The sequence below is a fragment of the Papaver somniferum genome, unplaced genomic scaffold (assembly GCF_003573695.1).
Source record: "Papaver somniferum cultivar HN1 unplaced genomic scaffold, ASM357369v1 unplaced-scaffold_7, whole genome shotgun sequence".
In the NCBI taxonomy this organism is placed as follows: domain Eukaryota; kingdom Viridiplantae; phylum Streptophyta; class Magnoliopsida; order Ranunculales; family Papaveraceae; genus Papaver; species Papaver somniferum.
This window is the reverse complement of record NW_020649859.1, coordinates 1,403,211-1,417,108: the sequence shown is the minus strand read 5'-3', so window position 1 is coordinate 1,417,108 and position 13,898 is coordinate 1,403,211. Positions and strand designations below refer to the sequence as shown.

The 13,898-nt window shown below is 38.4% G+C and overlaps 2 protein-coding genes and 1 long non-coding RNA gene across 3 annotated transcripts; 2 read left to right on the top strand and 1 right to left on the bottom strand.

Moving 5' to 3' along the window:
• Window positions 1-1,181: 1,181 nt before the first annotated feature.
• Window positions 1,182-2,356, bottom strand: LOC113343911. The gene is made up of 2 exons (XM_026588002.1): window positions 2,325-2,356; window positions 1,182-1,848 (listed from the first exon to the last, which is right to left on the bottom strand). Exons 1-2 carry the CDS (start codon window positions 2,354-2,356, stop codon window positions 1,182-1,184), a joined length of 699 nt encoding a protein of 232 aa, XP_026443787.1.
• Window positions 2,357-4,190: 1,834 nt separating this feature from the next.
• Window positions 4,191-6,668, top strand: LOC113343859. Its single transcript, XR_003357446.1, has 2 exons — window positions 4,191-4,356; window positions 6,270-6,668. It is a non-coding gene; the product is annotated as an uncharacterized LOC113343859 (long non-coding RNA).
• Window positions 6,669-11,503: 4,835 nt separating this feature from the next.
• LOC113343910 (extensin-2-like) lies at window positions 11,504-13,480 on the top strand. The gene is made up of 2 exons (XM_026588001.1): window positions 11,504-12,244; window positions 13,406-13,480. The coding sequence occupies exons 1-2, from the start codon at window positions 11,549-11,551 to the stop codon at window positions 13,478-13,480; spliced, it is 771 nt and encodes a 256-aa protein (XP_026443786.1). The 5' UTR covers window positions 11,504-11,548.
• Window positions 13,481-13,898: the final 418 nt, after the last annotated feature.

Sequence of the window (13,898 nt, the reverse complement as noted above, 5' to 3'; positions counted from 1 at the left end):
ATATTTTGGAAATGATATTATTTAATATACCAAAATTTACATAACTATCGATAGTTTTTGGTTTGGAATATACTATTTTTTTGATAGCACATTAAAATCAAGAAATATTTACGTCTAGAAAATCTTGCGCATCTGTTAAAGTTTCATTTTTTTTTTGTTATACCTTGATTTTCACATTAATTTTGATATCTTTGAGTCATTTTTCCTAACGTATCTTTACTTATCTTTGGATCATGTGTAGAAATCTGGAAATAATGCTATACTCATCGGATTATATCTTACTCAAAAAAATGCAACTAGCCTAAATTTTATTTTTCCTGATAAAGTTGACGAAACTGCTTTCCTAATTTGTGGGGTTGAAAATCCTTTTAGCCGCATGTTTCATATTCAATTTTTTTTTCTTCTCTGCAAATTTTATTGTTTGTTTGATTTTTACTCTTATTGATGTTGTATTATTTTTATTTGTACAAGATTAACAAACCCTTTTGTAAACCATCGAAAGAAGATTTCTAGATTCATGTGTGACATCCACAAATCAAGTATTTTCTTTTAATCGTCAATATAAATTTTATATATTTTTTTAATACCCAACTGAAAATGTAATTGTAAGTATTTTCTTTTATCCGTAGTTTGGAGTTGTAATTAGGAAGATTTTATTACAAAACTGTAAATGGACACTGGACATTAGATATTTTTTTTAATTCATATGATTTATCCAATTTTATGATGATATCATGATGCACATTGCGTATTTAATTTTATTATAATGATTTTTTTTGTGACGTTGAATTTGTTTATATTTGTTTTGTTATGTTTCCTAAATTAATAACATTTAATAATTTTAGGTAATTATTTTCAAAGAATGTGATTGGCTAAATAATATTTCGTGGGACTAAAATATTTTCTTGAAATTTATTAAACAAACAAGTCACTAGCGTAGAACAAAGAGTGAAAATAGTGGTGGAGAGCATTCATTTTCAGTCTTTTAAACTGCCTACACTTCATATTCGAATGCTTCTTCTTATGGTTTGAGATTCTTATGGTTCCCCAGCTTTGTCATGTCTTTTTATTGACATTTCGTAAGATGATCTTTTTTAACAAAGAAGAAAGTTCTCTTACACAGGCAAAATTGTTACATCATATCTTATGAAGGGCATTAACAAGTCAGGTGGTTTAAACCACTATTCCCCACATACGTTAAGTTTTCTAGATGTTTTAGCAAGAGCATCTTCAGTTTTATTACAAGATTTATGAACAAACACACATGACCAAACAGGATTAATGTTACATATATTCATACATTTTTTAAGAAGAGGCATACTTTGCCAATGAGAAAGAGTAGATTGTTGTTGCAGAACAGTACTGTTACTAAGGTTATCCGTTTCAAAAATAACATGAGTCCACCCATTTGATGCAGCCAGTTGCATAGACTCCAACAATGCCCAGGCTTCAGCTTGTTGAACATTTATGGCTCGTCTTACTGTCCCCCTTCCCATAACATATGCTCCTGTAGAGGTTCTAGTTATAATTCCAATACCAGCTAATAAGGAATTATAATTAAAAGAAGCATCAATGTTAATCTTCAGAAATTGTAAAGGAGGTGGTTTCCAAGTAAGAGTCAAACTGATATTATTTCTAAGAGAAATTTGATGATTATCAGATGTATGGCCTAAATGATGATATGCAATATAGGATCTTACTTGATGAATGACATAGTTGTGATTGGGTGTTATATTATTAAAGAAAATTCTACATCTATGTTTCCAAATAAAATGCATAATGCAGGCTGCTAAGTGAATAAATGTTTGAATCTTCTGAATAGATATATCAGCTTCCTTGTCTTGCCAGCTGTGAATCCAAGAAAGGATTGTAGAATGCTGCATAAAAGAAGAAAAGTGGTGAGGGAAAAACGTTTGCCAAACTGTTTGAGAGAAAGGACAGTGAAGTAACATGTGATCTAAATCCTCAACTTAATGCAGATTGCAAAGCACACAGTGTTGATCAACAACATTCATGTGTTTAAAAATCCTAACTTTGACAGGAACAATATTATGGATAACTTTCCACATAAAAATCTGGTACTTGTATGGCATTTTTATCTTCCAGAAGGTTAACCAAAAACTAGGAGATAATCCCATTGACATATCAGAATTCATATATTTTTCACATAGCATTTAATAAGTTGAAGCAGTGGTAAAAAATACCAGTTGTAGTAAAAGGCCATACTAATTTATCTTCCTCTTCTAGTTGAATAGGTATAGTTAGGATGGAATTCACCTGAGCTGGAGAGAATAGCTGTCTAAGAAGTAATATATTCCACTAACCAGAATCTGCATCGATGAGTTCTGAAACCCATTGATAATCACGAGTATTCAAATCATCCCAATTCTGAATTGAAGATTCCAAAGATGGAATCCAATTAGCTGTCCAAATGTTGATGTCGTTACCTTTACCAACCTGCCATTTAGCATTCTGCATAATAATTTGAATGCCAAGACAAGTGCTCTGCCATATCCAACTTGAGTTAGTGTGTGTTGATGGAGGGAAAAAATTGAGATCATTATGAGGGAAAGGGTTACCTTTAAGAACTTCTGCCCATAAGGCCTCTTGATTGTGCAGCAGCTGCCAAGCCAATTTCGCCAAAAAGGCTAAATTGTAATTGGTTAAGTTTTTAAGACCTAAACCACCAAGTCTTTTAGGAAAATGTAATTTATCCCAGGAAATAAAATGTTGTGAATGGTTGTTGCTGAAATTGTTCCACCAGTAGCTTCTCTGAATCTTTTCCATTTGTTGGATAGTCGAGTCTGGCAACTTAAATACTTGCATTTGGTACATTGCCATTGTACTGAGAACAAAATTTACCTGAATTGTTCTGCCTGCTTGATTAGTCATTTTACTCTGCCAACCTTGTAATCTGTTGTTCATGTTATCAATAATGCCTTGACAATTCTTTTGTCTTGATCTATGAAATAAAAGAGGTATTCCCAAATATTTTTCACAAAGACCCATAACTTTCATGTTAAGTATACCAGGAATATTAGACTTGGGATTATTAGAAGTATGCTTACCAAAAGATATGGTTGATTTGTGCATATTGATAAACTGCCCTGAAGCTTGACCAAAAATCTGAAGTAGATGTTGGAGATGCACCATTTGAGAACAAGTAGCTTGATAGAACAATAAACAATCATCTGCATAAAAACAGGTGATTGATATCTGGACAATGTCGGTTAATTTTTATTCCCTTAAGAAGAACTGAATCAACATGATGTTGTAAATGTCTTGAAAAGGCTTCCATGATGAACAAAAATAAATATGGAGACAAAGGGTCTCCCTGACGAAGGCCACGAGTAAGAGAAAAAGTGGAACTAGGACTACCATTGGTAAGAATCGAAACATTGGTTGTAGAAATATACTTCTCAATCATAGTAATCCAGTCCTCATGAAAACCCAGTTGTCTAAAAATAAAAAGCAGAAAAGACCATTCTACCCTGTCGAAAGCTTTCGACATGTCTAATTTCAAACCTACAAGAGCTCGATTAATATTTTTAAGCTTCATACTATGCAAAATTTCATGGGCAATAATGATATTGTCATGGATGTGTCTACCAGAAACAAATGCAGTTTGAGTAGGTGAAATAAGATCAGAGATAAGCGGTTTCAAACGGTTAGCTAAAATTTTTGAAATTATTTTAGCTAACATTACAAAGACTAATAGGTCGATAATGTGCTGGTGTTTGGGGATATTGAATTTTTGGGATCAACACTTGATAGGTATGATTTATGGCTTTGAGCATATGTTTGTGAATAAAAAAGTGTTTAACCATAGAAATTACCTCATTACCAATAATATCCCAACATTGCTGATAAAAAGCTGCTTGAAATCCATCATTTCCTGAAGATGCCCAAGGTCTGATCTGAAAAACTGCATCCTTGATTTCTTGAGCATCCGATATCTGGATAAGAGAATCATTCTGAGTTGTAGAAATAGATGGAGGAAAAATGTAACGACCCGAATAATTTTGTTGGGCTTTGAGCTCTAGCACAACCAATATGAATGTTCGTTTAGGTAAGTTACCTAAAACCGAATAATCAGATTAGTAGATACCTTGGACAAGGCTACAATATTTTGCCCATGAGTGCCACGTAAAGGGCATGAGAAGCTAAGGGTATCTTAGTCCATGTCACTTTAAAATCAGAGATAAACATTCTCCTTGTTATTTCCGACTTTCTCTTCTCTCAAAACCGTTGTTTTTTTCCCAACCATTTCACACAGACAAGAAACTGTTGATTTGTGAAGAAAAATTTGACTGGAACTCGCTCTCCGTTTACGATTAAGGATTTTGAAACGCAAAGGTAGGGGGTTCTCTCTCAATTGTTTATTTCATGTTTTCTTCATTGTTTTCACTGTATTCAATTTGTGCTTTTTATTTTCTGATTTGGATTAAATTTTCGTTTCTCCTTATTTCGGAATTAGTGGATGTGAATTCGTTGTACCACCTTCCTTTTAATAGCTACTGTATTTGATTTCAAAGTCCACAGATAAATGTTTGCTTGTCGTTGCCAAGAGATCCATTCTTCCTAATTTTATTCCCAAATGCAAATTTACTGGGTTGAACAGCTTGGTTTCAAATGTCATTTCCGTTTTCATCTTTTGTTTCATTTTGTTTCACTCCCTCTATTTCAATCTTGGTTTAGTAAATTAACCCATGCTTGGGAGCATCTGTTTTCAGTTGATGTTGAAACGAACTTGCACAACATTTTTCATAACTATTACAATCCATGCAAATTAATGATTTGATGATTTGATATGTTATCTCAACCAAGAGCTAGACAAATTTTCTTCACTAAAATCTCCAAAGCACTCATGCATTCGATTTCCTCTGAATTGTTCATAATTTTGAAATTGCTCATCACCTGTTTGCAAAAATGATCCAGTGACCAGCGGTATTGATTTAACTTCACCATTTTTAAAGGTTTGAAACTTTTCATATGGGTTCTGTATTTTACCCTCCCCCACCCAGTAACTAGTAAATTTATCCCAATGTTTAGTAACTCACAAATTTTAGTTCAAGTTTTGCTTTGTAAAATCCCTGTTTACATAACTTAACTTGGCAAATGGTGGCCAGGGGCGGAGCCAGAATTTTGAGAGAGGGGGTGCAAATTTTTTTTTTACTGCAACAGAGAAAGACTAGCAACATTTATAGCAACTACATGACACCAGGATACTGAAAATAGAGTAGAAGATGTAACGGAGAAAAAAAAACGTATTAGACTAACTAATGAGAGTATGAGAGTTGCGTTGCGTTTTTGGAGTACTAGTCTCTCCTACTGTGAACGATTATGGGAGAAAGAAAGTCAAAATGGATTTTTCTTTTGGGCTTAGGGGGTGCAAGTGTTAAGATTTTAGGGGGTGCAAACTCTCTCTTTTTTTTTTTTGGCTTGAATGTACTAGACTTCCTATGGATTTTGAAAACGTGAGGGGGTGCAACTGCACAAGGTTGCAACATGTTGCCTCCGCCCCTGATGGTGGCTTTTAATTTCTTTTAAGTCTTCAATTTGTACTTACTTGGATACAACGGTGTTTGCATTTTACTTTCATTGTTAACCTCTGGGCAACTAGGACTAACTTGGCTTGATAAAAAAAAAATAATCCAGTTTTGTAACAGATGTGAGACTTTGCCATGTTTAAATCACATTTGTGTCAAGTATTCATCTCCCTTGGATATTCATTTGCCGATAATCTTGCTTACTTCTTGTAGCTAGTGATTTCACTCCCTCTTTTAAGAATGAATGCATTTAATTTTGGTATATCGATTTACTTCCACTTTGGTATTTTTGTTTACGGAGAAGGCTTTTGTGTAAGTTGCGGCATCGCTGCGTTTCACTTTTGTGAATTTTCTGTGGTTTAGAAATGTTATTTTATCTGAGAGTTTGCTTGAGATTGCTGCCAGTAAGAACTAGAAGCTCTACTTTAGGAACGTCGGGCCTAAGTGGCACCCCACCACCTCGGTGGCTACCCGGAAGATCGTTGCGGCAACGATAGCTGGTCACCAGAACTACCCTGACGGCGACACTGGCCATGAATAGTAGAGTAAATTTGCTTTGTGGCTCTTAATATTTTTATGATTTACGTTTGCATAAGAATTACGTTTCTATTTAGCTGGTGCTTTTCTTTATTATCCATGTTTAACTCTCGCATACGTTTTTGTTGTTATACCCTCTACTGGGCTTTCGCTCACCCCCTTTGTTTTGTTTTCCCCCCTCAGAGTACGAAGAAAAGTTGTGGCAGTAAGCCGGGAGAGCTTACGGAAGCATTAGCGCTATGAAAGTTGGTATTCTCATACTTTTTGATGTGTATATCACGGGGTACCTGGGAGTTTAGTTTGTTTGCCTTGATCCCATATCATTTTGTATATTTTGCTGTTATCATTGGGATTTTGGACATGATCTCAATATGGTCTGTAACAAAAAAAAACTTGTCTGTTTCGTATACAATGGTTTTGGTCTTGGGTATTAAGTGCTTGTCTAATTTTGTTAAAACTCTTGAACTTGATTAATTTTGCTGCTTATAGTTTAGTTTACTGTATTTTATGTACAATATGTCTTTTACCTTGACATGAATTTACTAAGTTATCAAGGGTGTTAGCCTAAGTTTTTAATTTCCAGTATCTACAAGTCATTTGTTTGGAACTTCATAGATGACAACAAACTTTGTTTTCATGGTTTACCACTTAAAGGGAATTCTTCTTGTACATCTTTGTTCATTTTTTTAGACCTTCTTATGAGTACTGGCGTTATTAAATGCTCATTTTACATTTTGAAAATATTAGACTCACTTTGACAAGTTCTATTGGATTTTTCATGGACAAGCATGTAGTCATTATTTTACTGTCCTTCACTATTTTCTCTTTGTATAAATTTTTTTGTTGTTTATGTATCATATTACACGTCGAGTGACGTACTGGTGGGCTTGGCCTTGCTAATGGATTGAAAACCAGCCCATTAGGAGGGAAAATTCACCGGTCCGTTACAGAAAAGCTGCAAAATATCCTGGCTAGGTTGAGGGTTAGACGTATTAGATATATCTATAAAGTTCTTACGAAAAATATCTTCAATATCATTTTTGTTATCATACCATATACCCAAAGGATCTTGAATAGCACCAATGTGAGATCTTCGCTTATTAAAATTAGCTACAGAATGAAAATAAGCCGTATTGCGATCAGCTTCTAGAAATTTGTCACCTGCCTGTTTGTTGATGGTGGATTTTAGTTCAGGGCTAAAATTGTAAAACCAAATTTATGCGCAGACATCCTGCAAAGGATAATGCCACTGATAAGTGATGAATACTTCTCCACTTTACTAATTCACCTAAAATGGAGCATGTAGCAACAATCCCATATACCTTGTAAATTTATAACATTATTAATGTATGACCATCCTTGTATTACCTGTACTGCTTCACTCTTATCATTATTGGTGCGACATGACGACTGAGTGTTGCTCTCAGCAGAGCAACACGAATCTCCAAGCATTAAATAAGGAGGCATGTACGAAATACCCGTACAGGCTATAACTCTCGGAGTGTTATACTAGCCCGATCGAGCATCTGGACTGTCCGTATCAGTCTCAGAAACGATCACGACCATCCAACTTCACCAGCATGATTGGATGGCTTATATCGAATCCATAACCCTCAAGCAGGTATTGGAATGTTCAACACCGGACCAATGCGAATCCCGCATGGTTGGCCTCTCCAAAAGGGTAGCATGGCTTTCCAATTCGTACAACCCAAGAAGCGTGGACGAGAAACCCTAAATTAGTGTTTGCAACACATTACATGTGTCGCGAATCAGTCTCAACCATCCATTTTCGCAGGCATAGATGGAGGGTGTAGATGTAGATTCAAAGGGCCCGGAGCATGTCAACACAAACGCCGTGGGCCCGCCTACATACATGACCGATCGGTCAAGACCAAACATGGATGGTCGTCCCAATTTATGCGCCCAAACAAGGCATGACGCACGGCTGGTAAAACCCTAATTAGGCAGGTCCAGTTAGGGGTGTAAATTTTGCCCGGCATCCCGAGGCCCAGTACCGTCCGCCATGGGTGACCGTGGCCCTTTACGGGCTGGCCCGACCTAGCTCATTTAAATAAGAGGGTGGGCATAGGACACAATTTAAATTTTCTTGCCCGGCCCAATACCCTCCCTATTATCCTGTCAATGCTACCCGCCATGTTAGCCCGCTAGTGTTATCCATTTACCTAGCCTAATTGACTGTTCTCATTTGTTTTATCCTAGAATATACTTGGTACATATACTAAATACAGTCAACCCTCATAGTTTTCATATGTATTTCTTAACTTTTTTACCATTGGAGTCTATTTTTGTTAACCATATAGAGAAAATATTGAGCAAAATCTAAGGCAGTTTCCTTTTCTGATGATTCAATTCAGGAAAAACTATAGGAAGTTTGGTTTATCTTATTCACATCTCAATTCTCGTATTTGATTATTAATTTTAAGTAAAAATTGTGTATTATTACTACTTTCTTTTTATTTTTAACAATATATATATGTATAATATATATATTTGTTTGTAATATTCAAGGCCCTCCCCGCCCGAGCCCAAATTACAAAACAGGCTTGGGTAGGTCATGGGTACTAACTGTAGATAAATAACCCGGCCCGCGCTGCTCTTTTAATTTCATGGATAAGAGATGTTCCGTCCCGCCCTATACCGTCCCATTTAATAAATAGGTCGGGCTGCCCGACCCGGCCAAATTTACATCCCTAGGTCCAGTGAGTATCAACACAATCACTGTGGTCCCACATATCTCCGCACGCGATCGGCCAAGGCATATCATGCGTGGTCGTCTCGATTCGCACGCCGAAACTAGGCGTGGTCACATCTCCCAATTGCAAAATAATCTCGACCACTCAACTTTGTCGGACAAATTGAGTGGCTCAGATCACGTTTCTATGGGGTATTATGGTATGGACGTGTACACCAGCCCCCCCGTCTGTATACCAGACTAATCGGCCAAGACCGACCAAGCTTGGTCGTCTCTAAACGCGCGCCTGACCGACCAAGCTTGGTCGTCTCGGCCAAGACCGGATTTCTGTCGCAAATTGATCTCAACCACTCAACTTCGTCGTACAAATTGAGTGGCTTAGATCACACTTTCACGAGACAACTTCGTCTACACGCATGCACGATAGGCCCGACCAAAATTGCGTCCCAAGCTTGGTTTCGACCAAGCTGAAGAGTGATGCTTGCGCACCTCTTCATAAACCCTAATTCCACTAACGGTCGCAGATGAGTGTCTCAAAGATCATCTCGTCCGTTCAACTTCACCTGCTTGGTTATACAACCCTGGTCAGGAGTTAGCTGGTCAATGAGGTGTTGTGGTGATTACCATCCGCCACTCTACCACACCAAGTGATCGGTCAAGTCAGGACTTACCTGTACAGCCGCAAACGATCACTTGAAGATGGCTAGACACGCATCTATTTTAAGACGCTTAATCATGACTTACTCCATTAATCCTTAAACCATCGATGCTTCATACATGCTGAATATATTCGATACATTACATGCATAGAATTCACGTGATATTTTACAAGTATCAAATTCCAAATAACTTAGTTATTTAACCTAGCGTTACATGCTACCTTCTGTGGGTCCCACGATCCACACACTCGAGACATCAATCATGTCACAAACTGGGAGATACATACTGGGGTATTGGTCTGGCGGTTTACAGCGTGCAGCGCACAACACGCCATCACAAGAACGTGTCAGGAAGTCATGGACGGTTAGTGATGATAGGTGAAGTGGGCAAGACTGATCGTGTAACAATAACACCCGTAACTCCACTACTCCATCACTCCACTTTCTCCACTTCCCACGAGATACGTGAGTAAGGCTCAATGACTTGTATAAACAGGTTCTCCTCCCTATTTCGACAAGACAAGACAACAGAAGCAAGTGTTGATACAACCGTATTCAAACACCGGAACTGATAGCTTACATTCTGCAAGCCAGTTCATCTTTCTGATACAAATCATACATAGCCAACACCTTCACAATCTCAATACCTTATTCGCTTCCCTCCCTAAGATCAACCCCATCTCCTTCACTTTGTGACTGAAGCAAGTCTGGAACGGCCATTTCTTGGTTTAGGACAGAATTGTACAAATTTATTTCGCGAATCACAAAGCACTCCCGTGCAGTGCATTTTTTTAGGGTTTAGATTCATTCCTCATCCACACACCCCAAATTACCAAATTCGGCAGGAATAGTTTTCACCCATAAACACTGTTGCATATAAAATTCTTTCTCGATAGAAAGCCGATGTTGGGATCCCCATCTTATCAGTTCTCTAGTAAATTAAAATTCACCAGAACTCTACTGCAGCTATGGAAGAGATATCACTTTGGCAACATTGAAGCTAATCTTCACAATATTCAGACTCATCTTCAACAATGCTACGACAATAACTTACCTCCATCTCATCCCACAGTCAAGCAGTTAAGTAATTCTTTCGTAAGATGATTTAATCAATGAAGAAAATGGTAAAAAACACATGGGCCTCTCAAGTGCACCAGTCTAAAGAACTAAATGGCCCAAAAGCACATGTGAGGAAACTAGAGACTTCAATCTCTCACCTTTAAAATTTTTTTAGACTTCAATTTCTATAAGAAACATGTAATAGGGTTATTTGATGATCATATATACAAGTATAAAATTTTCTTAGTAAAAGGATTTTTTTCCGGAAAATGGGTCATTTGTCCAAATATTTTTAAAACATGGTTCTATTGGACGAGTAAAAATTAGTATGGGTGAAATGGACACAAATAAAATATCAAGAATGAAATTAGATTCATCTTGGCTTAAATTTAAAAAAGAGCGAGGATGAAACTGGATGCATCCCGATGTAAATTAAAAATAATAAAAAGTATTTGAAAATAGGTAGTATGAAACTGTTTACATGCTGGCCATTTTTACATTCTCGTCCATTTAAACAGTATCAAATTTTACATATCTTTTTTCCCTAATTGTTGATTTTGGTGTTTTTAATTAATTTTGTGATTTTTTTTTAATCCAAATTTTTACAAATTTTAATGTCTTGGGCTTGATAAAGTTTAAAACATTTTGATGTTTGTTCTGGCAAGTTAAATTACACAACAAAAACAGAAGATGCATGACCACTAAGAGACACTATGAGTCTGCACGATCTATAGTTGAGAAACATCCCAACGCGTACAAGAATGCGTCCATATTCAATTTCAATCGTTGATCACCCGAAGATCGTGCGTGCCTCGACTTGTGTTATACATTGACTTAGTGGTACACAACTGACTAGCATGCCTCCCAAGCGGATATTATTCAATTAATTGTGCATTATTAAGAGAAGAAAACGTAATCAAGTGTTGCACTATATAATTGGGTTCAGAAGCCTCTCTCTTCATCATAATCTCTACGAACAACAACTTCTTAGGTATTCTTTCTTTCTTCCTTGCCTTCACCTATCAATCAACATGGCAAGGATCTCAGCATGTCTGGTTCATGCTTTAACCTTATTCGTTCTAATCCATGTTGCACTAGCTGAATACGAGCCTTACACGCCCAACAAGGAAACTCCATACAAGAAACCAGTTGTAGATCTTACTGTAGAAGCATATCTTCCAAAATACGAAGCTCCAAAATACGTCTATGCATCTCCACCACCACCGGCTTACATCGCTCCCAAGTACGAAGCACCAAAGTATACTCCTAAATACGTTTACACCTCTCCACCACCACCGGCTTACGTCGCTCCCAAGTACGAAGCACCAAAATATACTCCGAAATACGAAGCCCCAAAGTACGAAGCATCAAAATATACTCCTAAATACGAAGCACCCAAATACGAAGCACCAAAATACAAAGCACCCAAGTACGAAGCACCAAAGTACACTCCTAAATACGAAGCGTCAAAGTATACTCCTAAATATGTCTACGCATCTCCACCACCACCGGCTTACGTCGCCCCCAAGTACGAAGCACCAGTGTACACCGCTAAATACATGTACGCATCTCCACCACCACCGGCCTACGTCGCCCCCAAGTACGAAGCACCAGTGTACACCCCTAAGTACGTCTACGCATCTCCACCACCACCGGCCTACGTCGCCCCCAAGTACGAAGCACCAGTGTACACCCCTAAGTACGTCTACGCATCTCCACCACCACCGGCTACGTCGCCCCCAAGTACGAAGCACCAGTGTACACCCCTAAGTACGTCTACGCATCTCCACCACCACCGGCTTACGTCGCCCCCAAGTACGAAGCACCAGTGTACACCCCTAAGTACGTCTACGCATCTCCACCACCACCGGCTTACGTCTCCCCCAAGTACGAAGCACCAGTGTACACCCCTAAGTACGTCTACGCATCTCCACCACCACCGGCTTACGTCGCCCAAGTACGAAGCACCAGTGTACACCCCTAAGTACGTCTACGCATCTCCACCACCACCGGCTTACGTCGCCCCCAAGTACGAAGCACCAGTGTACACCCCTAAGTACGTCTACGCATCTCCACCACCACCGGCTTACGTCTCCCCCAAGTACGGAGCACCAAAGTACACCCCTAAGTACGTCTACGCATCTCCACCACCACCGGCTTACGTCTCCCCCAAGTACGGAGCACCAAAGTACACCCCTAAGTACGTCTACGCATCTCCACCACCACCGGCTTACGTCGCCCAAGTACGAAGCACCAAAGTACACCCCTAAGTACGTCTACGCATCTCCACCACCACCGGCTTACGTCGCCCCCAAGTACGAAGCACCAGTGTACACCCCTAAGTACGTCTACGCATCTCCACCACCACCGGGTTACGTCGCCCCCAAGTACGAAGCACCAAAATACACCCCTAAGTATGTCTACGCATCTCCACCACCACCGGCTTACGTCGCCCCCAAGTACGAAGCACCAAAGTACACCCCTAAGTACATCTATGCGTCTCCACCACCACCGTCTTATGTTGCTCCCAAGTACAAAGCACCAAAATACACCCCTAAATACGTCTATGCGTCTCCACCACCACCAGCTTACGTCGCTCCCAAATACGAAGCACCAAAGTATACTCCTAAATCTTCCTACCCATATCCACCACCACCAGCTTACGTTGCTCCTTATTACTAGAAATTAGTCTTAGTGCTTATCCAAAGATCTTTCTACTGTCCCCTCTAAAAACATCATGTTCCTAGCTAACATCATTCATTCAGTGTTACATCGTTTGTAAGGTATGTACCTGACATCCCCTCGTTCACCAAACTGTTATTTGATTTTTATTGTGAGTTTCAATTATGTTTGTTTCTGCAATTTATATCCAAATGCAACTTTTATAGGTTGCAGATATATGTTCACTAATGGAATTTCATTTCCTTTTCGTTTTAATGTTTCTGCATTATGATGCAATATAAATCCAACATATGTGGTTGTCCTTTATTGGGTCCTTCAGTGTAATAAATTGTTTTTAATGTCTTTTGAATCATATTAGATTTGCATTCTAACATGTCTCATTTCGCATCAAATCTCCAGCTACCTTATTCATCACATATTTTCTTTGGTGTGATTCCAAATTCAGTGCGCCATTGCTGAAGTCCATCAACGATTACCCATCCTTGGCTAAACTCGTATCCCCTTTTCCAGTAGACTTCAGCCAACTAAGATTTTAAGCCAAAATTGTGCACATGAGCGCAACTGATCAATTATGTCAAACATATAGTAATTGTCTATTCTTAGATCAAGAAAAATCCTTCTCTATTCCATGGTGTCTTTGTAGTTGTGCATCATTCATGTTGTTGACATTAGAAATAACCCCTAACATATGCTTTCCTA